At 41.7% G+C, this 27,650-nt stretch overlaps 2 protein-coding genes across 2 annotated transcripts in view; both read right to left on the bottom strand.

The window, feature by feature from the left end:
* Window positions 1-20,378, bottom strand: part of LOC109855985 (homeobox protein aristaless-like) — a 109,557-nt gene extending 89,179 nt beyond the window's left edge. The window contains exon 1 of the mRNA XM_020430761.1: window positions 18,479-20,378. Within this exon, the coding sequence (XP_020286350.1) occupies window positions 18,479-18,647 (169 nt within the window). The 5' untranslated portion in view covers window positions 18,648-20,378. The remainder of the gene's footprint in view (window positions 1-18,478) is intronic.
* Window positions 20,379-23,834: 3,456 nt separating this feature from the next.
* Window positions 23,835-27,650, bottom strand: part of LOC109855965 (leucine-rich repeat and calponin homology domain-containing protein 1) — a 40,053-nt gene continuing 36,237 nt past the window's right edge. The window contains exon 13 of the mRNA XM_020430721.1: window positions 23,835-25,086. Within this exon, the coding sequence (XP_020286310.1) occupies window positions 24,940-25,086 (147 nt within the window). The 3' untranslated portion in view covers window positions 23,835-24,939. The remainder of the gene's footprint in view (window positions 25,087-27,650) is intronic.

Raw genomic sequence — 27,650 nt, 5'->3', positions numbered from 1 at the left:
GTGTTAAAAAATTGTTTAAGTGACGTAAACCAAGCGGTACGAGAGGCACGCAGATAAGAAAAAAGCTGTCATATCTGGTGTTTACAAAGTCAAATGTTTAACGAAATTTAACTTGCAAAATCGATAATGCGCGTTAACGCGAAAAAGAGATTCGCGAGGCTTGAACGAAACTTCTGAGACCCCCCAACGGAAGGTATATATTGCGATCCATTTAAATTTGTTTTTACAAACACGGAGATGATATATATTGTTTCAAATTAATTGTTCTCTATTACACGTCTTTTCGCGACTTCTTTTTCGTCGGAAAAGAGAGACGAAAGGAGGAGGTGAAATCTAATCCTCGGGGGCTTTTTACTACGCCAATGAGGCTTGCGTGCCGGTAGAGCTCGTAGACCCGAGTACGCCACTGTGATATATGCTAATTGCAATTACACCGCGTGTACGCTATCAGGCCCGGTGCTCGGTGCTCCGCGTGACGGGCCACGGAGTTGTGCCAACTTTGCGCTAACTTACTAAACTCAAATTTAACTGGATCTCATTTGCCTCCACTTGTTCGAGCCGCACGGCCCGTACCTAGTCAGGCAGGTAGTTCCACCTGGAATTGAATTATACCGTCGTTCCGAGACAGCTCGCGGATGCACGCGCGCTCGTGTGCAACGGACATGCCCTCCGCGCGCGCGCGTATGTGTGTGTGTGTGTGTGGTAGTGGATGTCCGTGATCGCGCGGCACTGGCGTGTATCTTCGCGTGCTAGAATCACGCGAAATCGGGAGAAAGCGTTTGTTGAAAGAAACAAATTACCGCGCGGCGCGAGCCTTTAAAATGATATTTCGCGAAGCGTATTCGCGGACGAACACAGCGTTTGTTCGTTCGTTGCGGAAACGCATATAAGAGAATGATTAATTCTACTCTATTGTCATCGCCATACATATTTGACGGCTAGATGTGACGGTTGTATGGAATACAACGCGGAGAGAAACTTTACAGGCGTGTGATGAGATTTATTATCGATTTGTTGCGCGAGAAATATTATCTTAATTAATTTCCACTCGGGCGTATAAATATGTAAATATTGTTTTGCGAACTCGACCAAATAGTTTTAACGCTCATATAATTACACTCCCCGTTACGACCAATTAAATTTCATTAACCGCGCGCATATATAGATAGCGCACACGAAATAATGCGTTTGCCTATACTACGTTTGATCGCGCGCTGATGATCAAACAAGTTTTCGCGATCGAATCGCGAGGCGGAACTCTCTCTCGCAGGGACGCGCAAAATTGCCCGGCATGGCGCCAAATTAAAACGCGCCTCTGAATGAAGACGTGATTAATTAGTACGAATGCGCACACTCGCTCCTTCCTTTTTTTTTCTTCTTTTTCTTCTTTTTGAACGCGGCTCGCGTGCAGAACTCACGTACCGACTTTTATAATAATATTCTTAATTACGATCGACGGCGCGATTAAATTTATTCACTCGGCGGAGTTATTACCGCCGGTTTATCGCATACTTCATCGACATTTTTGTATTACCGCGCGCTCGGCGTTCGTGCCAGTCGCGCGTTAGGAAAACACACAATAATCAGGCTCGTAGCCAAGCGACGTTGCATCGATATAAAATCGATTTAATAAAATCCGAACGCTCTCCCCACCCGAAGAAATTTACGACTTTCCTGAACGGTGTTGTTGTTGAATTTGGACAACTGTTAATTCTAAAATTACACGTTTATATATAGCGGTGTGTCACACGATTATCCTTCGTCGCGGAATTTAAAACTAAAAGCCGAAATAGATACAATTCTATTATGTGAAATTAGTTCTGGGTTTCATCGTTACACATTTGTTAGAACGATGGACATTCTCTTTCCGAGTGTATTTATGTATATAGGGGGAGGGTATTCGTCGCGGAAAATTGGGCTGCCCCGTAGATCAGAAATAACTCTCCGTCCTGTTTTGTGACCGTTTTACGCAGTTCCATTTAACGGACGGATAGGTTTCAGTGCGCTCTACGCCAGTTGCTGCACCTAGTCATTACCGCAGACAATTAGACACGATGACGAGCGGCCGTTATTTTTTTTTTGCATTCTTTTAATAAAGGCGGTACAGTTTCATAACCTTGGTACGACGTGACGGCGGCGAGGAACGGGGCGATAACGCGCGTTGTTGCCTAACGGTTCTCGAGAGAAAACAGAAATTTGATTTTTCGCAAATTGCCATTCCGTTTGTTTGTTTGCGACACAGGCCGCTCGACGACAATTAAGTGACAATAAGAAAAAACGCGCGTTATCTCGAGTTATTCCGAGCAAATTATCCGACACGGTCGGAGCAGCGAGTCGAGATTCTTTCCGTTTCGTCGCGCCGCGACGACCGATCGCGGTTTTTGGAAAAACTTAACGATTAGCGATTGTAAAAATCGAAAGATTGTACGACGGGAGGACTGACGAGAAAATCGGTACGCGAACTCTCTCGTACGGAGGGAAACATTAATTGCGAGTGTTTGAAAAGAAAACGCAAGGGGATAATTAATATACGCGCAAACGTCACCGAAAGCGACAACGTCATTATCTGCATTCTGACGAGGTAAAGTGATGCGAAACGGGTGTAACAGCTCTAGCGACTCGGAGTGTTTCCCAACGGACTAATTAGTGACTCTCGTCACCGTAACGCGGGAGTGTGTCGGGATGAGACGCGCGCTTTTTTATCGCGTCGCGACGAAAGAAAGACAAGCGCGCCTCTTTGGCGTATTATATCGGAGCGCGAGCTTTTCGACGGAGGAACGGCCGGTAAATCATTATGAAATTATCTCTGCGTATAAAATCGAGTCCATTTGGACCGTTTAAAGTGGTCGTCGTCGCAGCGTCGTCGTCGTCGTCGTCGTCGTCAGAACGGGACAAGTCGGATCTGGTTCTTGCGACGATGAGACGGACATTATCGTTCGAAACAAATGACACAGGTTTGCCTCCGATAGTCTCAACTCAAAACCATAAACAGGGATAAGAAATAAAGAACCGTGTTTTCGAAAACACATCTTGCATTATAAGACGATGCGCGATGGTGTACAAAAAAAAACCCCCCAATTTCTTCGCGTACATATTTATTGCATTTATTTTCCGCCGCCGCTTCTTCTTTTACGGGATGTGCGTCCCGAAGTGGTTTGCGATATTTTGATTAAAAATCAAAAGCGATATATAAGACGCGTTATTATTTTTGCGCGATCGTGATACTTTATTGTGCGCGCTAAGACACGACGAAAGAACACGTTCGACCGTAACGAAAACCGCCGCGCGACCGACAAAAGCGGGAATTCTTATCATACCTAGCATCGAAAAACTAGCCACCAAATGACAAGGTGAACGCCGTTGAGCGTCGTTGGATATAGAGACTGGGTGACAGTGCAACCGAAGGACAATTTAGATTGACTTTTAATTGCTTCGTTAAACCTCGACGCGTAATTACCCGCGGCGGTCACGTCACAGACATCGATCGAACTTTTTTGTACCGGCGCTTTTCAGCGGTACCGCTACCGGTGTTCTCAGAGGAGAAAAGGTTTTCTGCGGACACACGCGTATGTTATATCAACATCGAACTCACGCTCGGTGGTGGTTTAGAAGAAAAAAGAAAAGAGACACCGGATTATAAAATTGAGAGAATTTATTTCTCGCGTGCGTTTCCAAAATCTAACGTATACGTGTGTTAATTTGTTTTTTGTTCCAACTGTGTGAATTTTTTCATTAAAACTTTATTGTCCTTTTCTAAAGTAATTTGTTTTTTTACGTAACAAATGATATTAAAACGCGGTTCGTATTTCCTGTAAAACGACGATTGTTCGAAATGAGATTTTTATAGCGCGGAATTGATGTTAACACACGCCGATTCAAGCCGATAATCGACGTTCGCGTTCATCCGTGACACGTCGTCGCGAGCGCTCGCGCGCGCGCATAATCCGCGGCAAATAGACTCGTAAGCAACGGCGCGTATCGTACGTTGCATCTCTCACGTGCACACACACACAGACACTCGGTATATACTTGCGCGCACGTATGTTGGAAGCGGCGGCGCGGCGTCTTTGTGCCCTCTGCGTGCGTAACTCGCGCGCTACAGCCGCCCCGTATACGAGAGCGCGCGCACGCTGCACTCTCGTTACACGACGCTTCAGACCGAGGACCCTGATAACGATAATTAATGTTGCCTCGCGTTGATTACCCCGCACGCGATACACGTCCGCCTCCTCTTTCATCGCCCCGCTTGCCTAATTCGCGCTTTTCCATCTCGATACCTCGCGATACCCATATATACACATCGAGTCTTCAATTTTTTATCCAATATTTTAAACACATTTGAAATTTAATTAACAAGTTTCTTTGTAATTTAATAAGAGATTGCTGCGTATAAAACGTATTGCACTATAAAAAGTATTGCCTTTAGTATTTTTTATACGCGTATCTTTTCAATTTCTGCGTTTGCTGACTTCGATAATATTGTGAGGCATATAAGGATAGGTGTTTACACCTCTCGGTTGAGGTTTCGCGATTGTGGCAATTCTCGAGATCCGGAGGATTCGTGGAAGAATCCGCGCGCGCGTCGTCCACGATGACCGGAGTACCGAGAGATAAGAAAACCGACTAGTCGGCCATCGTGGCGCAGTGTGGATATTGGCGAGATATTTGATAAGTGTGTGTATTAACCAAGACAACCTCTCGTCGAGACGTTACGATAAAAGTATTAAACTCCCCTCTCGATGAACGCTTTTGAAAATCCAAATCGGACGGTCGATGCGAAATTAATCATGCGAGCCGAGTTCGGGGAATCCATTAAGGCGGAGTTCGGTGACCTGGACGGGCATAACCATATTGGCCGATATCGTCATTAAGAATCTTAATACAGAGAGAAAGAGAGACAAAGCGGTCTCTTTCTCTCTCTCTCGCGGTATTCACTGCACGCTCATCTGGTGCGATGTCCCCCTAAAATGAGGATAAATCAAACCCTGTTTTATTTTGGAGGCAAATGGAAGCGCGCGCGCGCGTGCGAGAGTTATCTTCCACGAGAGTTTTCTTTGCGCGATGTCATTCGTTAGGCCCGGGCGAAATAATAAATCCATAAACATAAATCGCGTCAATAACGTCATTTAAACGGAAACTCAAATCGGAGCAATCCCCCGTGAAAGCTACTCCTTCGATTAGATACGGATAATGTATACCTTACGTTATATCCAACATGTTTTTGTTTACGTAAATATTAAAAATAATTAAGCAAATATTCTCTGTTTACGAAAGTGACTGAATCATTTGAAAGCGGAATGAAAAAAAAAAAAAAAAGAAAAAAAGCATTAATATGCAGAAACGTGGTGTGTGTTATCTGTCTGTAACACGACGGCCGTTGCATTTCACGCCTCGCTCGGTTTATAACGTTAAATTAAGACTCAAAACCACAAATGCTCTGTGATTATAACGCGAAATGATTAATCGCGTTCGTTCTCTTGCAACTAATTGTTATATCTGCGATCGACGTTTGTTCTCGCGCTCGCTTGTGCCAAGTTCGCGCGCAAATCTCTCGCGCTTTGTCGATCTTCTCTTCTGTAGAATGCGTGTTATACGTCGGTGAGATGAGTTTGCCGCTAATCGTTGTCTTAATTGTTTTTTCCTGCGTTTCTCGGTGAAAGAAGATTTGCGTGTGTTTGTTCGGAAAAGCGCGTTCTAATTTACTCGGTCAGTGTGTGATCGCGCGCGAGTCGCGTTATTAACAAAACGAATAAAATTATTTAACCGGAATTACAAGCAAAAGAAAAAAAACGAAAGAAAACTAACGCTGCCGCTAGTTTTTTTCATGTTTTATCGAAACATCGATACGGTTTTTTAATTGCTAGTTTGATTTAAACTAGAAAAACATTGTTTTAATTATTGTTTACACGTACCTCAATCAAGATTTCAAGATTTAAATGCTATTATATTTATTCTCTTATCCGCAGTTTATTTTTTTTTGTTGAAAAAGATTATATTAGATTATATTTCACACTTGCGCGCAAAACTGGTCATTACACTTTCAAAACAGATATAAAAAACGCTTTAGTGTAATACGATACGCGACATTTTATTAACAAACTACGGTTTTGCATTACCATCCATTTTCATTTTTTTTTTTCCCCCGACGTAAATGTACGCCGTGGTAAAGTAAAATCGGTACGTGTCTTCTTATATTCTTCACTTAAGTTTCTTGTACTATTTTCAACGTTTTGTTATCGCACACGATTTTCTATGTACATAATTTTCAATTACAATGAGAGAAAAGCAATGACTAAGTGCCTGAAACATTATTTGTAAAACATATATAAGTATACGCAAAACAAAATGAGAACAGATAAAATGAATTTTTTTTCCCCGTTTTCTTTTAATTCATTTCAAATAGTTAAATAGATTTTCCTAGTTTACTTCAAAATTTGTCAACAATAACTTATCGTGTTTACGAGTTAGTTGTTCGTAATTAACTCGTTTTTCTCCGTTGTTTCTTTTTTCTTTTTTTTTTCTTTTATCTTCGAACTTTCTTCGTCATTGTGAACGTGACGAAGCTCAAAACTATTTCTTTGATCTCACAAAGAGAGAGAATTTGAACGTATTGTCGTATTATCTGCGACGCATCTGTAAATCTGAACACTCTTCAGACACACCGGGAAAGAATTTCTCTATAGGAAAAATGACTGCGTTACAGTCGATTTACGAGCCATACTAACTTTTTTAGTGGATCAACACACGTTAAGTGGTAGACCTACCGAAGGTAGGGTAGTTCTAATCGTAAGTGCCTCTTCATTGCTGGTGCGTGCACCCGTCTGAATTAGATAACTGGCCTCTTGATAAAAAAAAAGAAGAAGAAGAAGAAACCGACGAGGGTGCCGGCTCTTAACCGATCAGGTCGGTCACGAACTAATGGCTTCGACTATGTGGCCACGTGACTCATTTCTCGTTTTACGCGAACATCATTTGCGATTAACATTTCGGATTTCGGAGATGTTTACTCTAATAAAGCACGTGTTGAAATCTCGCGCGTGGAATGTGCATTATACATCCGCGATAGGCAAACCGTCGGTGTTTGTTAAGTTCGTTAACGCTTGGTACGCGTTCGAACATTTTGGAAAAAATGACATCACACGAGAAGTGTAGTACACGTTTTGATGCAACAATTTGACTTTGTAATGTAAACATGCAATATTGTTATCTGCGAGCAATAATTCAAGTATACTGGCTGCGCGCATGCCGGACTGATATGGAAATTAGATAGTGCGCAAGATACTGCCCTAATACGACTTATTTAAATCTTTTATAGTCAGTTATGTTTCACGTCAGAGATAACCGATTCCTATCGGCAATACGCCCCCCAAAGTACAGAATGCGATACTTTGTAAAGTGAAAATTTAGATAAAAGCGTGTAACACGCGCTTGTTCGTGAATACAAATTTAGCAAGTTTTTCCTAAAAGCGCAACTGCAAATATTTTAGAAGAAAGCAGAAAGTTTGAAACTAACTCAAGTGTTACTACTAAGGAGAAAAAAACAGACGAAATTGTTTAACATAAACGTTTAAGCAGAAGAATTTTCTCTTCTTCCATTGTGTAATTGCTCTCAATTGCGAATGCTCTTAACGAGACAATTATTTTCTCATTTGTATTTTAGAAAAGCGAAAAAAGTTAAACTAACTCAAATTACTACAAAGAAAAAAAACAAGTGAAATTGTTTAACATTTAACATATTTAACATAAACAGAATAGTTTACTCTTTGTCCGTTGTGTAATTATCTCCAGTGCTTTTATAAACGAGACAATTATTTTAAATAATAATTATTTTCTTATATATATGTATGGTGCAAAGTACGTATAATAAAAATTATTTTATACTAATCATTTGGAAAGAAAATTGGAGACACAAGCTGACATAAGAGAAACTTGAGAGAATTTACAGAAATTTACGAGATTATCTCGCAATTGTTTTAACTTACGTTACGTTATGTATTTTAATATAAAATATATATATGTATCTGAATATAAAATATCTCAGATATTTTGTAGATATGCAAATCTTGTTGTGCAGCACGAATACACATCAAAACTATACGTTGCATGTAAATATATTATCTTTTTCAGGGTGACTTGTCTTTCAAACAGAAGTATTTATTTATTACATATACATAAATTAAACGTTTTTTTTTTTTTTTTTTAGAGTAACATATGTATGAACATGCAACAATGTAGACGTTTTATCTTTTTGCAAAATTATCACGTACGTATGTGTAGCCTTGAATTAGCTTTACATAAATTATTTGCGTAAAATTGAAGAGTAATTATTTACGTAATTATTTACATAAAATTGAATTTTCTTTTTAGTACTTTGAAGTTACTGCGTGTTTTCGTTTACGCGATAATTTCTTCACGCACATTAAGTGAATAAAATAATTGAAATCTGATATTTGATGATTTTTCGCGGTGTGTTGTATCAACATTCGAAGATGTTTTTCAGGTTTGGACCGCGTTACTGTCATTTTATATTACTGTCATTTTTATACCGACGTTTTTGTGAACATTTCAGCTCACTTTATCAGGATCTTAAGAGCCTGATACTCGTATCAATACTAGTATAGATACTAATATAGATATTAGTACGGATACTTGAAATCCTGATAAAGTGAGCTGAAACGTTCACAAAACGTTGGTATAAAAACGACACTAACGCGGTTCAAACCCGAAAAACATATTCGAATGTTAAATAATTGAAATGTCAAAATATACAGAACCGAGGTGTGTATGGAACATCCTCTCCCGTACAAGCTGTTTCTGACGTTTCTACAAAGGACGAGAAGTTTGTCTTATCAAGGACGAGAGTAAGCGAAGCGACTTCTTCGTGGTAGGCCCTCGTATCTTAACCAAATTTACAGAAAACACTCAACTCGCGGGCCACCGTCGCCGATGTATTCTCGTTCTGCCACCGACGAATGATCGGCATTCCAGCCAATCTTATCTTCTCCTCTTGGAGCGGACTCGCGTCTCTAATACTCCGCGCGAGCGTGTTAAACTCGTGTTTCTTAATGGATTCTTAGAATCGTTATGTGTCTCTCCCGCAGTTTCGTTCGAAACTCGTGCTGCAGCGACCGTGCTGCGCCCTTTTCTTCTCTCCGTCTTTTACGTTCATGACGCGAATCAGAATTGAATTATTCTTACGTAATGCACTTTATTTCGAAGTCACGACGTCATTTTGCAACTTGTCTCCTTGGCGTTTCAACTTAAAAGAGATAATGTTTTGTGACAAAAAAAAAAAAAATACTCTTTTTGGGATGGGAAAAGATAATTCGCGCAAACAATTTTGATTGACGCAAATTTATTTTGCGAGTCCGTCCCGCTCGAGTTTGTTGTTGGAAACTTCGTCGCAGTTTCTTGTACAATAAATAATTCACGAGGCGAGGAGATACGGCGATAGGCCTGTGCAATTCTCGCGGCTCGCTGAAAACATAGCGCGCGGTGTCGAGCGCGCAATTTGTCGATTTCGCTCGGGGTTCGTTCTTCGTCGTCTGGCGTGGTTAACGCTGGCCTCTCTTTCGTTCCTGATGCGGAACTAATGGCGCGATGACGAAAGACGACGACGGAGGACAATGACGACGACAAAGAACCTCTCTCGCGATAGAACACAAATCGTCGCGCGATCGGAGCAATAACGATTCGATAAAACAAATCGTCGCGCTGCGCTGCCCACTGGCAACCTGCGCCCATTGGCGCCGATTGGCGATTGGGGGGGAGGGGGGGAGACAGATCGAGATACGTATCGTGGGAGATTGAAACTTTCAATCGACGACGCGCGATAAGATGAGATAAAACTGTCGTCACAACTAATTGGACGTCGCTATGTACACGCGAGTACAAGTTAGGAAGAGATAAAAAAGAGATAGATAAGTTCTATATATACAAAGCGACGCGCAAAACTTTGTATTGAGTGCATCAACAAGTTTTTTTAAAGACGTTGTTTTCCTTCGGAGCGAGTAAAATTAAAATCGAGATGAGAGACAAGAAAACAAACAATGGGCGAAACAATATCCCCCCGTGGAGAAAAGAAAAAGGAAGCGGATTCCGGTGAACACAAGAAGAGGCAACGATCGAACGCAATTGAAACGATCCGTCGAACAGCTGATTTACAAGCGACAGAAAAGAAACGGGTTATTTGATCCATCGAAGCGAATCGAAAAGACGCGAAAAGAAGAAACATCACCGAAATAAAAAAAAAAAAAAAATTAACTATAACATCTTTGTCGTATATTATATTTGAATCAGACGTGTGTATCTTTACGGGAGCGAGACGACTTGTAATTTGTATTCTCGGCACACTTCACGCCTCTTGATACATTCGAACTCATTTCGTGCACGCGCATCTTGTTACTAAGAACAATGCCCGAAATTTGGAAACGACACACCGCAATGGATACATATATCTTCGCGGTCTATCTCGGTGATATCGCTGCGCGTTACGTCGGCTTTTTCATTATGTGTATTTGTGTGTGTTTCCCCCGTGTTTCTCAGGACGGCAGGTAATTTCGGCTGTAATTTCACCAGTCATTAAGACGCGCACCTGCAGATAATCTAAGTCAATCTCTCGGTGTAAGAGCTAGGATCTGATAACGATATTACTGTTATTCGTGATATTTCAAATGAGATTTCCGACCAAAAAAATAGCAATATTTTTTCTCTCTTTCCTCTTCGTCCGAGTCATGCCGCTTTTATCTAATATACATATGTGTGTATATGTAATCTCCAAAACATTCAAATAAACTTATTTCCTCCGGTCCTTTATCTGAACGAACAATAAGAAAGAAAGCCAAAAAACGACTCCCCTCTTGATTCGATCCCCCCTTTATCGATGGAATTTATGTTTGACATCTCATTATACGAACCTAACTTGATTGCGATAAAAGCGGAACTATTCGTGCAATCTGGTAACATAATCAAACGGCGTAGGATTTGGACGGATTAGCAAACAATGTCTATATCGATTGTGCTACGCATTAATTTACGCAATTCTTAATTGGCGCCTCGTCTCGCGATGTCCCCGTTATGCGCACATCTTCCATCTTTTTCCCTTTTACGTACATCCCCTTGTCTCTCGCGAAACAAGTTAACGAGGTGAACATTTTACGTTTGATATTTACTCCCGAGTCCGCCTTGGGTCTGGGTTTTATTGAGTCATATATCAAAAGCGCGGGGCCCTCTCTGAAAAACCGGGAGAGAAGCGGAGAGAATACTTGGCGCGTATATTCGAATCGACTGACTTGGAGTTCTCGCCTTCGAGAAAGAGAGAGAACCTAGAGAGTAGATCTCGCTTTTTTTTTCAGCAAATTACATTTCCAATTGGATCGACAATGCATTTGCATTTTGAGTGTTTCGGTTTCGCGGAATTTTATTCGAACGATTGTTCGTTCAACAATTCGCACGACGAGATATAACGTGTGTTGTTTTTTTATTTTAACACCACGGAATGTTAATACCGTACGTAATGTTTTGTAGTTAAAACATCTATATTACGCGCGTTATATTAATTTCATAGAACTCGCAAAACTCTCTTTCGAGCGCGTAATTCGATGTACTGAAACGTCTCGTAGCGCGGAACAAGTGCGAATTTCGCGACGAGATGAGACGGGACGGAGGAAGAAATAGATGAGATGAGGACGAATCGAGAGAGATGATCATCGGTTCCCGTCGGCGTGGGTTTCGGTGCAGCGCGCGCGCACATTCCAATAAATAACGAAACAAAGGAGCTGCGAGACCCACCCCGCCCCATCTGGCCCCGGACGCGCCCTCCGCCATATTTATATCCGATAACGAGCCGCCGGCAGATATTTACATTTTTAATAGCATAAACCCACACAGAACCCCGGTCGATTCGCTCATGGCAACGCTTTCCTTTCCTTTCCGCTCCTCTTCCCACCCTGCCTCATCCCTATATATGACCGGTCGCCATCAACAACCCTACCGCCGACGCCATTTATTAGCCTTAATTGATCGAAAGAGGTCTCTCTCTCTCTCTTACGCGCGCGCGCGCGTATTCTCCCCCTCCTCTCTTTTCTTCCCCCTTTCTATCTTTCTGTCTCTCTTGAGAGCGCGAGCTCGTTCGCGTTTTTTCGTCCGAGACGAAATTTCATTAGGTCTCGCACAAAGTGAGAGAAAGACAAACACGCGGGGGAAGACAGAACCAAAAGGAAGCGAGACGCGACGATGAGGAAATGAGCCGTTTCTTTTCACCGCGCAGCATATGACGCCGGCGCCTTCGCTAACGATTAGGAAACCCGACGAGTTATAACAGGTGATACCTGGGCGCAATTTCGCTCTCTGGGACCCGAACGCGGAGATCGTCCGTGACCGATCTGTTCTCACCCCCCATCTCGGAATAAACGCGGGGAGAGAAACCCGCTCGCACCGGGTCGGTCCGGGAGAAAATACCTGTTACAGGAAGAGTTACAGGAAGACGAAGAGAATTTCTGAGTAAATTTCCCTACATCGTCAACCAACTGGAATACGTGCGCGTAACAAAAATGGCGAGTATCATAAAGTACATCCGCACTTTGATGTTTCCCGCTTAAAATAATTAGATCGGTAATTAGACGATCGTTCGTGTAACTAAGGCGTTTTAAAGTCGCCTCTAACTCATCGAAACCGCAGGAAACACGGTGATGTATCGCGGGTCGGATGTAAGTTGTTTATGGAAGTAAGTTAGCGTCGAGGAGGGTGGCTGCGCGTCGGGCCGGGCTTTTTCAGTCGTGGACAAGCCGCGCTCGTGGGAGGAGGTTAATTGGATGGAGTGTTTGCGCTCGCAATTAGCGATTAGCAATTACTATGCGAGCAGAATAGAAGGAACGGGGAGGACGAGGGAGAGAAAGAGAAAGATGGAGGGAGAAGTGAGGCTTCTCGGCTGTTTCGGATCGACGGAGCGATTAATGAGCCAATCGGCTAATAACGCGTCACGCAAGAATACGCGGTAACCGTTTTGCGTCGCGTTTGCCGTTTGCGTTGTACAATGTTGTTGCCGTTATTATCCCACACCCGCGTTTCTCTCCTCGCCCCTCGCGGCCGTTCTCTCCCCTTGCCCGTCGTCGTCACTCCCACGGGGGATCCGTGGGCTCGTTAGCGAATTACGACACTTATATCCGCGTGTTTATATGCGCCGAGCGGTTTAGAGAGCGAAGCTAAAATGGCGCGAGCGAGCGAGCGAGCGGAGAGCAGCGTTAATCCACTTTCCGCGGTCAATTGTGCCGCGCGCGATTGACAAATACCTCCCTCGTAAGGCGCTACCGGAGCGAACTCGTGAGAGAGATCGAGCTGTTGGCTAACGAAACAAATTACGAGAAATTCTTATCACCAAAGAGATGTAGAACGGGAAAAACTTGTTTATATATTTTTGTGTATTTATGCGCCGCTTGAGCTGTAGACGTATAACGCGATGATTTCAATTATACAAAGATTGCAATAAAAGGCAAAGTCAAATTAATATCGGAACGAATAAAAGGTTTCCGCAAAATCTCCCGTCACGCGCGCACATTCGCATCGCGGCGGAATGAAATCGAAGCTCGGTTTCATCGGCATATCTTTTTCAGCGAAGCGCACAGTCTGAAAGTTCGCGCTGCGCGCGGCTCTCTCGTCTGAAACTCTCCTTCCCGTGCAAGCCTATAACCCGATAATTGGTCTTACGGGTCGGCATTTAATAAATAAGCGAAATAAACGATCATCACGCGATCGTACGTTGAATTCCTCGTGGCGCGTCGCCTTTCGTTTATCCCGCCAGTCCAATAAAACTCGCGCGCTACGTAGCAAATCACACACACCCGGGTCTTGCGCGCCGGGCGGGGGTTGCGCGATATGCCGGGAAAAGAATCATGGTATCAACATGGCGGCGAGCGAGGCGGGCGGCTCGCGAATTTCTCGGGAAGCGATACACCGAATACCCATGTGAAATATATGCGTATACGCGCGCCTGTATACACGTTTGTGTGTGTGGAAGGGCCTGGGATAAAGCTTCGCTAATTGGTGGCGAGGACGAGAGCTTGGTGGTGAATGGCTGCACCACCGGCTCCAACGGCCCGCGTAATTCCGACTAATTTATTTGATTGCGCCAGCATGCCCGACTCTCCTCCTCAACGTAATAAGACTCGCCCCTGCTCGTCTCTCTTCCTTTCCTTATCCGCCGCCCGGAGACGCAACCCCCGCCGCCAAGAGAATAAAGGAATACCCGTCCGCGCGCGCTTCTCCCACTTCTCGCGAGATACGATTTTGAGTTTCTACCGTTGCGATTCGTTCGATTCGCGAGCACTGCTCGCATTTGTTGAACAAAAAAAAAGTCCCGACGAAGAGAAAAGTTTTCTTTCCGAGAAAACTTGGAATTTATTTTGATGAAAATTAAATTTTTACACAAACGAAAATGATCGAGTTTTCCATCAGAAGTGCGCGTCAGTCGGTTTTAAACGTTTCCTGTTTCTTTCGGTAACCTATGACAGATGATGCGCAGATCCTTGCAGCTCATCTGTAATTCTCTAATGGCTCCTAACGAGCATCAAAGGCGCAGTATCATCGCCGCGCGTAGGCTTTAGTACGCGCGTACAGTGTAGAGTCACTTAATAACAATGTCGTTCGTAGTTAGCACATGGGCGGGAGGGTTGGTTAGTTAGTCAGCCAAGATCGCGCAGATGTTCGGCGACGAAGGAGAGGAAGGACGGAAGGAAAGAGAGCGAGCGAGAGAGCGAGCTGATAGAAAAAGAGGTGAATTGCTAATAAAACACAATTAGCGCGGCTCTACCGGATCGACCAATCAGCGAGTATCGCGGCATCGTATAACCGCGCGCGTAAAACCCGCGGCATTTATTTACGACCCGTCCCGGCACGTATTATTGGCGAGATTCTCTTTGTTTTTCGCAATTAACCGCGCGCGCTCTATGGCGGAAAACCTGTGGAGAGGCCCGTGACGTTGACATTTTTGCGGGTCCCCCGCTCGTGGACCCTCAGTCTCTCTCGGAGAGCGCGGACGGATGCTGTCGGATCTTACGACAGAATCGCGGACATTCCCATGTATTGACGATAAAAAAAAGACGGAGTTTCGTGCATAAATTCCACGCGATCGTACACAGATCGCCAATAAATGAATGGGGAAATTATCGGAGGGTCTGTGTAATGTTTCCAGAACGATGAAATTTTAAACGCGAGGGGGTGAAGAGTCGTTTCCGTAATGGGATAACGGGAATCGATGGTAGAATATATAAAGACGTAGCTCACTCCTCTCCCCCTCCTCCTGGGAGAAGCATCAACCCTCGCTCGTGAAAGCCAATCGAGCACGAACAACCACCCCCCTAATCGCAGAGCGCCATTGGCTCTCGGTGGTACCCCAATTCTATTGCACCTTCTGTCCTGGCCATTTATAGCGTTTAATCGACCAGACCGGGAATCGTAATATGGCGGCGGCAAACCGGCCTATGCACATGCCGTCTCGTCCGTAGATATTTTATATAAAGGTTTAAGTAGAAAAGCTCGGCATTCGCGTGAGGGGTCGCGAAGTAAATATATATCCGCGACTGTCACTACATTTTGTTATTCCAATTAGGTAAAACTTTTTGTTCAATAATATAAATAATAAAAATATAAATAATATATTTAACAATAAAAAAAAAATTGAACAAAGTTAAACGAAACCGCGTTATTGCGGATAATTTTACTCTTTAACGTAAAACGGAAAAAAATTACTTTATCAGTTCTGACAGTAATTACTCGACTAAAATGTAACGGAAACATTTCTTTACTCGTTACATCGCGGTATGTGTTATTAAGCCACCTTATTTAAGCCCGCTTATCTATGCGCACTTGGCGGTAATTATTTGTATCTATATTTTAAAATATTTACTTACCCACAACGTACGTTTGCGTTCTAATAATATCCGCGTGGCACAAAACTAATTACATCCGTTCTCGTTTTGTACGTCGACGACAAAGCGAGAGCCGAAAAAGAAATTGCACGAAAGTATTTCAAACGGTAAACAAGCGATATGTGTATATATATATATATATATATACATATATAATTAGTTTTACGTCAGACGTAAAACTGTGCAAAGCGTTCTAACTTCTTTCTTATGTCTTCTTGTCTTTTAAATATCTTTAAATTATGTACATGTAATAAAGACGTTTTTACAATGTAATATTCAGTACTAACAAAGACGTTACGATATCGGCAAAGTATAATGACAGCAATAACAATTATTATTATTATTTTTTTTTTTTTTTCCAAGCGATACAGAAATAAGTGACTGTTTTCTATGCGGAATTCGTTAACTCGTCTTTGAACCATGACTTCGTTAGATTAGCAATTCTTACTTTGTACGCTTATCTATAAGAGGTGCTTATCCGCGACATAATTCGTTTTGCGTGTTTCGCTAGTTTAATCGAGCCAATGTCGAATCGGTCGCAACAATGTATAACCGTTAGAACAAAAAATACATATACATATATGAAAATCGTCTGAGTTACATTAAAATGCATTTGCTCGCACGTGCGCGCGCGTGTGTGTGTACGCACAAATTACACAACGAACTTTCCTCGTACTTTACAAAATTAATTCCTACCCGCATGAAACAGAGATTACACAATTGTTTATTGCCTAATTCGTGACGATTAATGTTTACGCGCTTTACATAATTTGTTAATCGATGTTAATGCGTTTATCTCTGTTAATTGTCCGGTTAACAAGCAACAATAGAATTTCGTACAAGTTTTGCGAAGGGACCGCACGAGATTTCCGTTACAGAGCCGCGGGTCTCGTTTCGCATTATCGGCTGACGACACTAAATGGTATTTTGCTATTTATTCACGACCACAGGAAAGTCGGAATAATGTGTGTTATCGCGCGCTATCCAGCAAGTGGTTTGCATATTATCAGCCAACTGGAAACTCGGCCGATGCAGCATTTTTCCGCTCCCGCACGCCGATTTTTCCGTGTTTCAAACGAAATGCTCGGCTTTGACGTTCCGACAGACGAAAATGTCAAAATTTTAAATAATCAATCAATCGCAAACATCTATGTGAGAATAGTTGCCGTAAAAAAACAGCCGAACGGCGATTTGATATTTTATTGTTTAACAAACAAAATTGCTTCGATATCACATGGCGGAAGGAAGGAACGAGAAGAATAGCCAAACACACGAGAGCGCGAGTCATTAAGTGCGCAGAAAGTTTTTTTTGCTTTTACAAATGAATTTTAGGAGTGGGTCGTGACGTAATAATTCGCCCCACGTCTAATTGGCCATCGTCTCAATCACGTATTTATCTACACCGTCAATACGTGTCGGCAATAACGACAGCGATACAGTTTTTGCTAGATCCGCAGGGCGGACTAATTTCGAGTTAATCGCCGTCTTATCGCGATCTTACCGACTTTAAATGTGCTTTAATTAACTTCGCCGCTCTTATAAGGGCGGCCGGTTTTTGCTTGAATCCCGGGGCACAAAAGGCCACTCGCGCGGAAAAAGCAAACCCACAAGCTGGTGCTTTCTCAAGGCACCGGAATGCCACGCCGCGGCTTCGATCGGAGAGAAGGTAACCGATCGTCCTTTAGAATATGTCACGATTTTTTGGTTTTTTCCATCTTTTCTCTACCATCTTCTCTCTGATGCCGTGAGTTTCTGTCCGGAACGGAATTTAATGAAAACATTCGCGCATTTCCTCGAACCAATTTTGCAACCTGTTGTTACACGCGAAAATGTTTACAGTCTGACGCGTCTCGGTAACCGCAACTGGACTTGTGGGTCACAGACCGTGAACATTTTTCCCCGATTGTAAATATTGTATTATTTCTCGCGCCTTTAATTGTCCATTGAAAGAGACGCGAGTCATCTGTTGAAATTAACATTTGTGTGGATCTCAAACAAAGTAAATGTGTTTCTTTATTAAACGCGCCAAAAAGAAATTCGCCGCGAATTTTTTTTTTTCACAATCGTACGCATCGCACTCGATTTGTGTGTGCGTATAAAATACAACGTACGATACACTTGTGTGTGTGTGCGTTATTCAAAGTGCTCTGATTATATACATCGCCTAGGTTAAGTATTTTACAGTACCGTGTAATCAACTCGCAGAATAGTCACACTTTTTACGACGACAAATTACATAGAACATAGTAATAATTACACATCCAATCTAATCAACTTGATGATTAAGTTGCCTACCAGATGGTCTTGGAATACCTGTCACGTGTCATAATAGTCGTTTATTCGCACATCTAAGAGGTAACAAAAATCTTGTTTTGTCTGAAGTATATTACACACTTTTGCGCGTGTAATAATAATTTTTTTATATAGTTGCGACATATTTTCATATTTTATATATATTTGTTTATGTAATAGTCTTAGTCATGATTGTCGACACATTTTATTGTTTTATCAGATATAACAAATGACTCTTTTAAATGGATAATTTAAAAACTCACTTGGTGAACGTTCCACATCCTGCGCGGATGATTCCGGTTGCTTGACGTCTACAAAGTTGATAATGCTGAGAACGCTTTTGGCCGGTCTGGTCTTCTGCCCTTCGCCTTCGGGAGCTTTTCTACTTTCTGTTCTGAGATCCATCGTCAATAATAGTCGCACAGTTTTCATCCACGAACAACAAAGAAAATAGAAATCTACGTGTCACGTATCTTCTCGCCGTGCGTAACGAAATCATGCCATCTTCGCCGTTCGCGTTGTCCTCCGCGTTTTCGGCCAACCAACTTCATTCAAACGACGCGAGCAAATGTCTTCTAACACGAGAAACGTCACTCCGAGAGTTTTCTCGCGAAAAACCGTTGGTTCGTCGATGCTCAAGTCCGACGACGATTCTTTCTCACTTCGCTAATTTTGTCCGCCTCTCAACAAAGACTCGCGCCACGAGAGAGTTCAACAACTCGATCGCGATCACTTTCGACACCTGCCAATTTTCGACAGCTTCTTCGTCCGAGCGCCTCCTCCGGTCTCGCCGAGAGTCACGCGAACTCTCAACTTCGCGGAACTGAATCTTCGGGAAGAGACCCGCGTTTGCGTTTTCTTATTATTTTTCCCCTCATCTGGGTCAGAGACAACATAGTGGGTCAAGTTTAACAGATCAGTGATCGGCTCGCGTTGTCAACCATCTCCATCAAGAACGAACAAACGATACTCACTTTTCAGCTGCCATTCTTTTTCACAGATTCGATAACATCGGTCACATATCGCGCACACATTGAACGGTTTGTTATCAATTGCACTTTTTTCGCGTTTCGTCTCTCAATATTCGATTATCTTCAAGTGCTCGACTTTTTTACGTCGCACCGGCCTTTTTTGTCGGGACGTTTACGCGCGACGAATCGTTTTCCTCGTGACGCAAAAGAGCTGTGTGTCCGCCTCACGAGCCGATACAAGCCGTCATTTCCGCTTCCAGGTGTGAAAGAGCTTCGTCGTCGTTCAAGCGCGCTTACGCACTGGTCGGATCATCGCGTGTTATCGATCCCGTCGGTAGCCAGCGTGTGTTATCGGCGTCGATCGTTATCAGAGGCGCGTACACCACGCGCGGTCGACAACAAAACGTTCCTAACTAAACTCGTAAACACACAGTCATCCGCGAGCACACGCGTGTGTGCGCGCACGCACGCACGTACGTTTTTATTCCCGGAAAGATCGACGAACTTTCGGCGCGGTTCAACCTTCGATCCCGCGTTGATGCCGCGCGCGCCTGCCGAAACCTGTTTCCTACTTTTGTTTGCGATATCGCGACCCTCTCTCGAGGGGATCATCAGTTCGAAACGAAAAAGATTCTCTCTCACTTTCCACACTGTCCATAGATCGAAGAAAGTTGTTGTTCTTCACGCGATCATTTCCGGTCTCCAAACGGCGGAACGCCCAGCTGCCGTTCTCGATACGTCAAGTGTGTACGTATATGTGTATACAACAATGATAGATGGCGTTTAAATGTCTCTCACCAACCACCACATATGGATTTTGACAGCTGTATCAACTCTTCTTCTGGTATTGTTACAGAAACTGAGAAATAAATTAAACGGGGAAGATGACTATAAGTCACGTGGCTAATTCTTTCACGCTTCAAATCACTTTTCTCGAGAAATACAAAATTATTTGCGTCTGTGATGTGTATCACGTGCACTTTTTTTTGTCCACCGCGTCAAATTCGATCGACATACTTTTTGACGTTGTTGTTATCCTCGCCGGCGATCGGTCTTTTTTTTACTTACGCCCGACCGGGATTGACTTTGACAAGTTCCGTCACAAATGTGAAAAACGAACCTGTTCAGGGAAGCGAGAACGAAAGCCCGTAAGAGGCGCGCGCGAGCAGCGCGCGGCACACGCGTATCACGAACTCTTGTCCGGCAATGTGCTCCGCTGCGTTCCCGCCACCTCGAGGAGGTTGAACGCGCTCGCGCTGCCCAAGGTGATACACCAGGTAGTAGAGGAAAAGGTGTGGTGTACCTTCGAACCGCCTCTGTTGAACAAAATGGAGCTGGACGCCGGTGGGAGCTCCGCCCATCGGTGATCCGCCCCGATCACGAAGAAAGGGTTAACGGACGGACTTCTTCTCTCTCCGGGGGCTGTTCTCGCCAACGAAGTGATCTCTCTCCCGGTCGTGCGTTCAACTTCGTGATGCGTTTCGCGACGACAAAAAAAAAATACTTGGAGAAAAGGAATTAAGAGAACATTTCTATTAAAATTAAAGAAAGAACGGAGCGAAACATTGGAGAGAGAATTGTTTAAATAAACAAGATCAACACACACGTAATCTTCTTGAATTTATTTTATATATAATATTAATTTTTCAATACATTACATAGTGCGCGTTTAATAATTCACCACAGCGAACAGCTATTGGAAACACCTCGATCGAATTGCAAAGTGATTGAATTCCAAGTCGAACCGTTTGTACATGAGATACGAGATTAGTTCACGTCAGTGTGAAATGACGAACCTAAAACTCTTTCTTTATATTATTTACAAACTCCACACAACATCAATTGCAATTTGATAGTCCAATTGTTCTATCATTTTACAAAATGCGGTGTGCAAATTCGCGGTACGCATAAGTGTGCGAAAAGTTCACCAGAAGAAGTGAAACTAAAAAGTGCGCAGAGAAATATACACACAGAGATAATAATACTATCTTTTGAGTGAAACATCGAACGAGGTGTTTCGAATCGCTGTGATTTTTTTTATTTTTTTATTTCACGGCAGACGTTGCTCTGCGCAATTTAACGAACACAGTTAATTTGAGTGAGTAATACAATTCCGCAGTGACGCGTCGCTTTACAGATCCTTACGTGGCTATGACAAAAAAAAAACCGCAAAAGAATCTTGAAGTTAAAGAAGGTAAAGGAAAGGAGATGATGCGCGCGTGCGAACGCGCGAACACGAAAAACGATCCGAGGACGAGCTGTACAATTTTTGTAACGAGGTCGTGACTTCTTCTCGTACTTTTCGTCAAAAAGTGGCGAGCAACAATTCCTTCGTAATATATATATATATATGTATATACACACACATAAAAATTTCTAACGCAAGAAGAAACAAAACAAATAAATTATTTTTACGTAAAATAATTACATAAATAATAAATTCTACTTTGCCCGTGAGAACAATTCGTGTTTTTGTTTTTATTCTTATAACACTTGAGTACATAAATATTCGAAGCATTACATTATTAATTTGTAAGAAAAAGTCCACGAGATTAGACTGTCCAAAGAGAATAACGCAAAAATATATTCTTAACGAGAAAATAATAAAAAAAATTCGTCGTTTATTTCTATAAAATATAAGATATATAATATTTCGAAAAAAAAAAAAAATTGTGGTAACTCTAATTAAAGTTAAACACTAGAACAAAAATAAAGACTCCCTTTCTTCCGCGTGCATTGTTTTGTTTCGAAAAGATGGATGTGTGATACCGCTTCAACAACAAAAAAAAGCGAGATACAAATTAAATTAATCCGAACAAAAGTGCAATGTTTATTTGTATCTCGCGAACGAAGATGATCATAATAAAAGCGCGAAATATTCGTCCTCGAACGTAAAGGGAGACAAGACATATTGTATCTTTGGCACAATAAATACGAACATTACAAATTATCCGTGTCGGCCAATGCTACCACCAATCTTCGCACCGATCACTCTCAACTCTTTCTTCTCCTTTCCCGATCACGGTACTTGAGATCGTTCGCGTTTCTTCGCGTTTATACGACAAAAAAAAAAAAAAAAAAAAAAACCATCACATCAAAGTCGAAATCAAAAGAGACGAACATCGCAATACAGACAATCACAATTAATGATATTAGACTTAGCACCTAATTGGGGTTATTCGCGTTAACTATTACGCGCAAAGTAACGGTTTTGATTTCTGACTATAATCGGAAATTCCGATAACGTAAAGATCGAAGTGCAGATTTCCTTCTCGCTTCGCCTAGGAAAATTTTTGGGAATAGATCGTCTTCTGGTCAGTATTGACATCACGAAGAAGATTTAAAAGATCGCAAAGATCGAAACACGGTTGTTTGTTTTAACAAACAAGCATAAAAAATAATAATAACAAAAAAAACATAAAGATAAAAAAAAACACGCTTACCCAAAATAAGCTACGTTTCGAACACCGTATCTCAGTTGATCCTAGGATGACTTTTCTGGAATTCGCACTCGTGCCGTTATGAACCGTGTACTTAACGCTTGTCGGTAACCGGTCGTAGCACACACACGATGCGCCGGCAAATACCGACGATTGTGCGGGACATCTAATACGATCGTTTTAGCAATCGCCGGTACTTAAAAGTCGAAACTTTCTAACTAACTTACCGTTCGCACGTACAGAGACCTACCTATCTTTGATCTGTTGATTGATCGACGCGATACTTCTTTGGGGATAAAATGAGGGGGGGTACGATACTGCTCGTTTACGAGTGTTGATTGTCCTCGAGTACACCTTCAGTACACTTGATTAGTACAGAAAAAAAAAAAAAAAAAAGACCGTGAGACTCAAAATATTTCCTAATACTACTTCAGAGTAAGATAACTTAAGAAGACAACTTCAGATAAAGTATCGAGTAAGTACCCGTCTGTCTAATGATTAAAACTCTGAATTGCGTTGTGTGGTCCATGTATCGATAAACTTGGTTTATCTCTGGTAAAGAACCCCTAAAAGATAAATATCGTAAGTCGTATCCGACAGAATAAAATAAATAAAGAGTAGAAAATAGAAAGCAATGAGAAATGCGCTACTTGAATTCCTATCGTATGTAGATAATACCTGTCGAGATAGAACAACCGGTTGTTATATCTTTGAAGTTAACTTCGAAATTTTACAGGTATTCGAAAATATTACAATTCCATGGAATTTAGGTGTTCGAAATTGAATTAAGTACAGTAATTCCCGTCACCGACAAGCAGCAACGGAATGTAGAGTTTACTCGAGGAAATCAACACCTGACAGATAACGTCGAATATTTCGAAAAAAAAAAAAATCCATTTATACACATGCTATTAATTTCGTTTTGACAGACGTGTAACAATAATGAATCAACTTGAGCATGAGCGACGCATGCGTGCGAGATGTCGGATCACAAAAATACACAGGACTTGCACTATTCGAAAGCTCGGATATCTGTGTCAGCCTAGCGCAATCGAGTTTTTTTTTTTGGAGCTGAATGTCTGGAAGAGTTTCACATACTTTCTCGGGAAAAAATATATCGGTCACGCACAAACTCTGGATTTGATTCTTCACGAAGATATATATGTTAGTTTTGATTCGTTTAAATTGTGAAAGTGTGTGTTCATTCATTTCTTTAAATGACTTTTTTTTTTTTTTTTGACTGGAAGAAGAGACACGCAGCTTTATATCTCGATAGGTCCTACTTCTAGTTTATAGTTTTGCTCTATAAAAAGTGATCGTGTCCCGCGGGGACTTCGGTGGTTCTATTAGTTGCGATACGAACAAAAATAAGCATCGTCGTGTGCGACTGATCGCGTTTCTCGATATAAAATTCGTTATATCTAATTTAATTTCAAGTGTCATGGTTTAATCGCAGTCTATCGTTATCATTTATACGTCGTGCGCGCGAAACCCGCGCGCGTCCAGTCACGCGCGCAGGATTCACGTTAACCTTTTTGATAAGAAACATCCGTCGCTTGGTATTATTAATACTGCTTACATCGTACGAGGGGATATAAAAGTGTACTGTTTTTTTTTGTTTTTTTTTGTTTTTTTCTTCACATAGAAAAGCAAAAAATTTGCCGATTCTACGGAGCGCTCGTGCAGAAGTTTATATCAGTGGCAAAGCGACTTATTGTCGGTTCGATTAAAAAAGAAGTACTTCACAGTCGAGACTATCAATTCGTTATTTGTTCTAAAAACTATCTCTTCTCGAGCTACTAACTTTCCAGAGAGAAACATTCCGGATTGCACAAAGATCCAAGATCGGTCAAAGCCGCGCCTTTTATAACAGGTTTAAGAAACATTCCAAGGAAAACCCGAGATTTGACCGATTGCAGCGTGTCTCTTGCAGAGACGCTTAATGGAAATCTCCAAAGATCTCCTTTTTACTTTTACCGCGTGAACGCTTGTGTCATCCGGAAAGTGTCTTAAAGAACTCTTTAATCCGACTTCCGTTTGCTTTTAAAGTTGCGAACGCTTTGCTTAACGGCGAAACGGAAGCAACCGAGAAATTGTCTCGATTACGATTTAAAGAGAGAAAGTCGGATTTTTCTTGTCTATACCTTCGTTTCTTGAATGCATCTCGAGCGCATCCGCTGCGTCTTCTCGCTCGTGACTCGTTTTTTTTTTTTTTTTTTGCCGTGCCGTTCTGCTCGCGCAAGAACAAAAACGTTCTCGGGATCGGTTTTTGTTTTTGTCAGACAGATCTGACGGGGATTAAATAGTCTGGCGCTAAACGGGCACGTGGTTCGGCACGCTCGAGGATGTTTGCAGGGGCGAGCGTGTCTGATGGAACCTCAGCAACTCGGCCACGGTGACCGCGACTCGTACAACCCCGCGACCTCCTTCCAGAACGTCGCTGGCACAGCACACGAGATTCTGAAAAATAAACAAGAAACGTAGAAATACGCCTTTGTACCAGGCAACTTTCGGTATAACGCGGATATTACGTTCCACAGAAATGCCGGGTTATATAAAATCGCGTTATTACGAGAGTTATACCTGTAATTTATTTTTTTTTCCCGGACAAGTGTGTTTTGTGTTCTTTTTGAGGTCACGAAACTTCATTAACATTCGACCCATTAAATAGACGTTGAAAAATGTAAGAAAAGGATATTTTATTATAAATGACGAGAGATAGTATTACAATCATTATGCTTTATCCATACAATCAACGTTACAATCATTATGCTTTACTCATACAATCAACGTTACGTCGTAAAGAAATAAAAAACAAGGTCGATCGTATTATCCCAGCGGCGAGACAACTTAAAGAAAAAAAAAAGAAAAAAAATTCAGTATCATATGACCGATTCGAAGAGGATTGTCTTGGCATCGTCATCGCTACTGGGATCAATTTATCTAATAACGAAGCGTCAGGGATGGTGGACGAGTGTCGTATATATTTGTGTGTGGATTCACAAATAAATATAAAAGACAAGAAAACGTGACACATTGCGAGGACACATTTTATAGAGATCGTTTGATTTCTGCGCGCATCAGGTAAGATCAATTGTAAAATCGTTAAACAACGATGTGTCAAATCGGATCTCGAGATCCGGATCGATTAAAATTGCGATCCTTGAAATTAGGCAATGTTCATGGATACATCTTTCGATTTTAAAGCTTTATAAAACAACTGTTACTTATCATTAAATAATGTTTCAATTGATCGCGTTGTACTTGTGTGAAAACATTTGTCGTAAAAAATCCGCAGAATATTTGTTTTCGATGAGATACCGAATGTCGAAGTGGACAATAATTATCAACGGCACTTGTGTTATTATAAATATAATTAATCGTTCGTTGTTACACTTATTCTTCGATCTCCGAGTAATTAAGAAATAATATTGTACTTTGATCAAATTTGTTGTTTCTTCACACTTTTCTTTAGTTCGCGTACCGCAAACGTCAATAACGTTTTCATCGCTTTTTTGTCGCGATGAAAATTAAAGCCGAGTCGATGGCAGCGGTGAATAGTGTAAATGCATCTTTTCGAAATCGGGAACTGACGCTGAGCGCTTCATTAGACACGAGGACACGAGAGAGTTTGTAACGAATCGATCGTGCTGGGCTCGCCGATCCTGACCGCTTAAAGGCTAACATCTATTTAGAAAGGAATTATTGTCTGAGTTCGGTGAGCGCCCACGATCGATCGCGCGAAGAAGAGGCGGTTTAAAGAGAACACGCCGCGCGGAATAAATACGCATAAATATTGAAAAGAAGCTTTGCGGAAACAACAACGGAAAATAGATACCAAGCACCAAGTGGATTTATATCCGAATGAGCGAATATAATTTAAAAGTGGCTTACACAAAATCGTACGTTAAACGTATAAGAACGTGAAGAGAGAAAGAAACGCCGCAAAAAAACTAGCTTTAACGCGCAAATTATACATCTGTCTTCATATAATATATCTATCTATTCATGTCTCTCTATACATATCTGCATATATAAGCTTTCTCTTCGTGTATTTTACAAAAACTATACAATTGTATATATATATATATATTATATATATATATTATATATAGACTAAAACGCAACGGAATGATTTCGTTTTTTTCCCCCTCCCTTTATACCTCCTCCTTATGTCTATCCCTCGTTTTCACGGATATGCTTAAAATATTGTGATGTATAGCCTCTTGCGAAAAGCGAAAGCTATTGGCGAAAGTCTGACGCAGCGATCTACGCAGAGATTACCTTTCGATTTTCTGTTCGCGCTAAAAATTTTCAACACAGAAATTAGATTTTATTCACATCCTTGTGTTTAAATTCTATCTAATTGAAATTATTTTCAAATTCTCATATCAATATCATCGTTGCGAGAACAAAATATTATTAACAATGAGATCCACTCATTAGATAATAATGCACAAAAATGGTTAAAAACATTCAGTTTTCGATCATCTCTTGGTACTCACGTAGATCGTGATCATGGATTGCCATGCAAAAGCAACTGGCAACGTAAATTGCACCGATACGCTAAAACTTGAATCCAGTCTTACGTTGTTACGAATAATTAGTTCGAAAATTTTCGACACACCTCGTCCAATTCTATTACGGAGACGGTAATACTGATATTAACGCGGTCGTCGCATCATTAAGTCACTCCGTCGGTGTAATTAAACGAATAATGGAATACAGACGTAATTGACTTGTCGTCATTCTTCGGTTATTTCATAGCGGACGCGATATGGACGATCCACTCGTTTGATAAACAAACGCGAAAGTTGCATTTACATAACTGTAAATGCTCCTAATTGCGATTTTAACACCGGGAACGTTCAAAGATGACAATTTTAGTCTGACGGAAATGCATAACTCGATTTGCAGAGAAGATGGAGTTCGAGAGATTTTATGTTATATATTGTTGCAATTAAATTTGTTAGGAACACATATCTGTAAAATATAGATAATATGAAAAATATATATCTATTATA

Source organism: Pseudomyrmex gracilis, unplaced genomic scaffold, assembly GCF_002006095.1.
Source record: "Pseudomyrmex gracilis isolate BER0280 unplaced genomic scaffold, ASM200609v1 scaffold_104, whole genome shotgun sequence".
In the NCBI taxonomy this organism is placed as follows: Eukaryota; Metazoa; Arthropoda; class Insecta; order Hymenoptera; family Formicidae; genus Pseudomyrmex; species Pseudomyrmex gracilis.
Note: the sequence above shows the minus strand (reverse complement) of the source record. Positions and strands in the feature narration are given on the sequence as shown.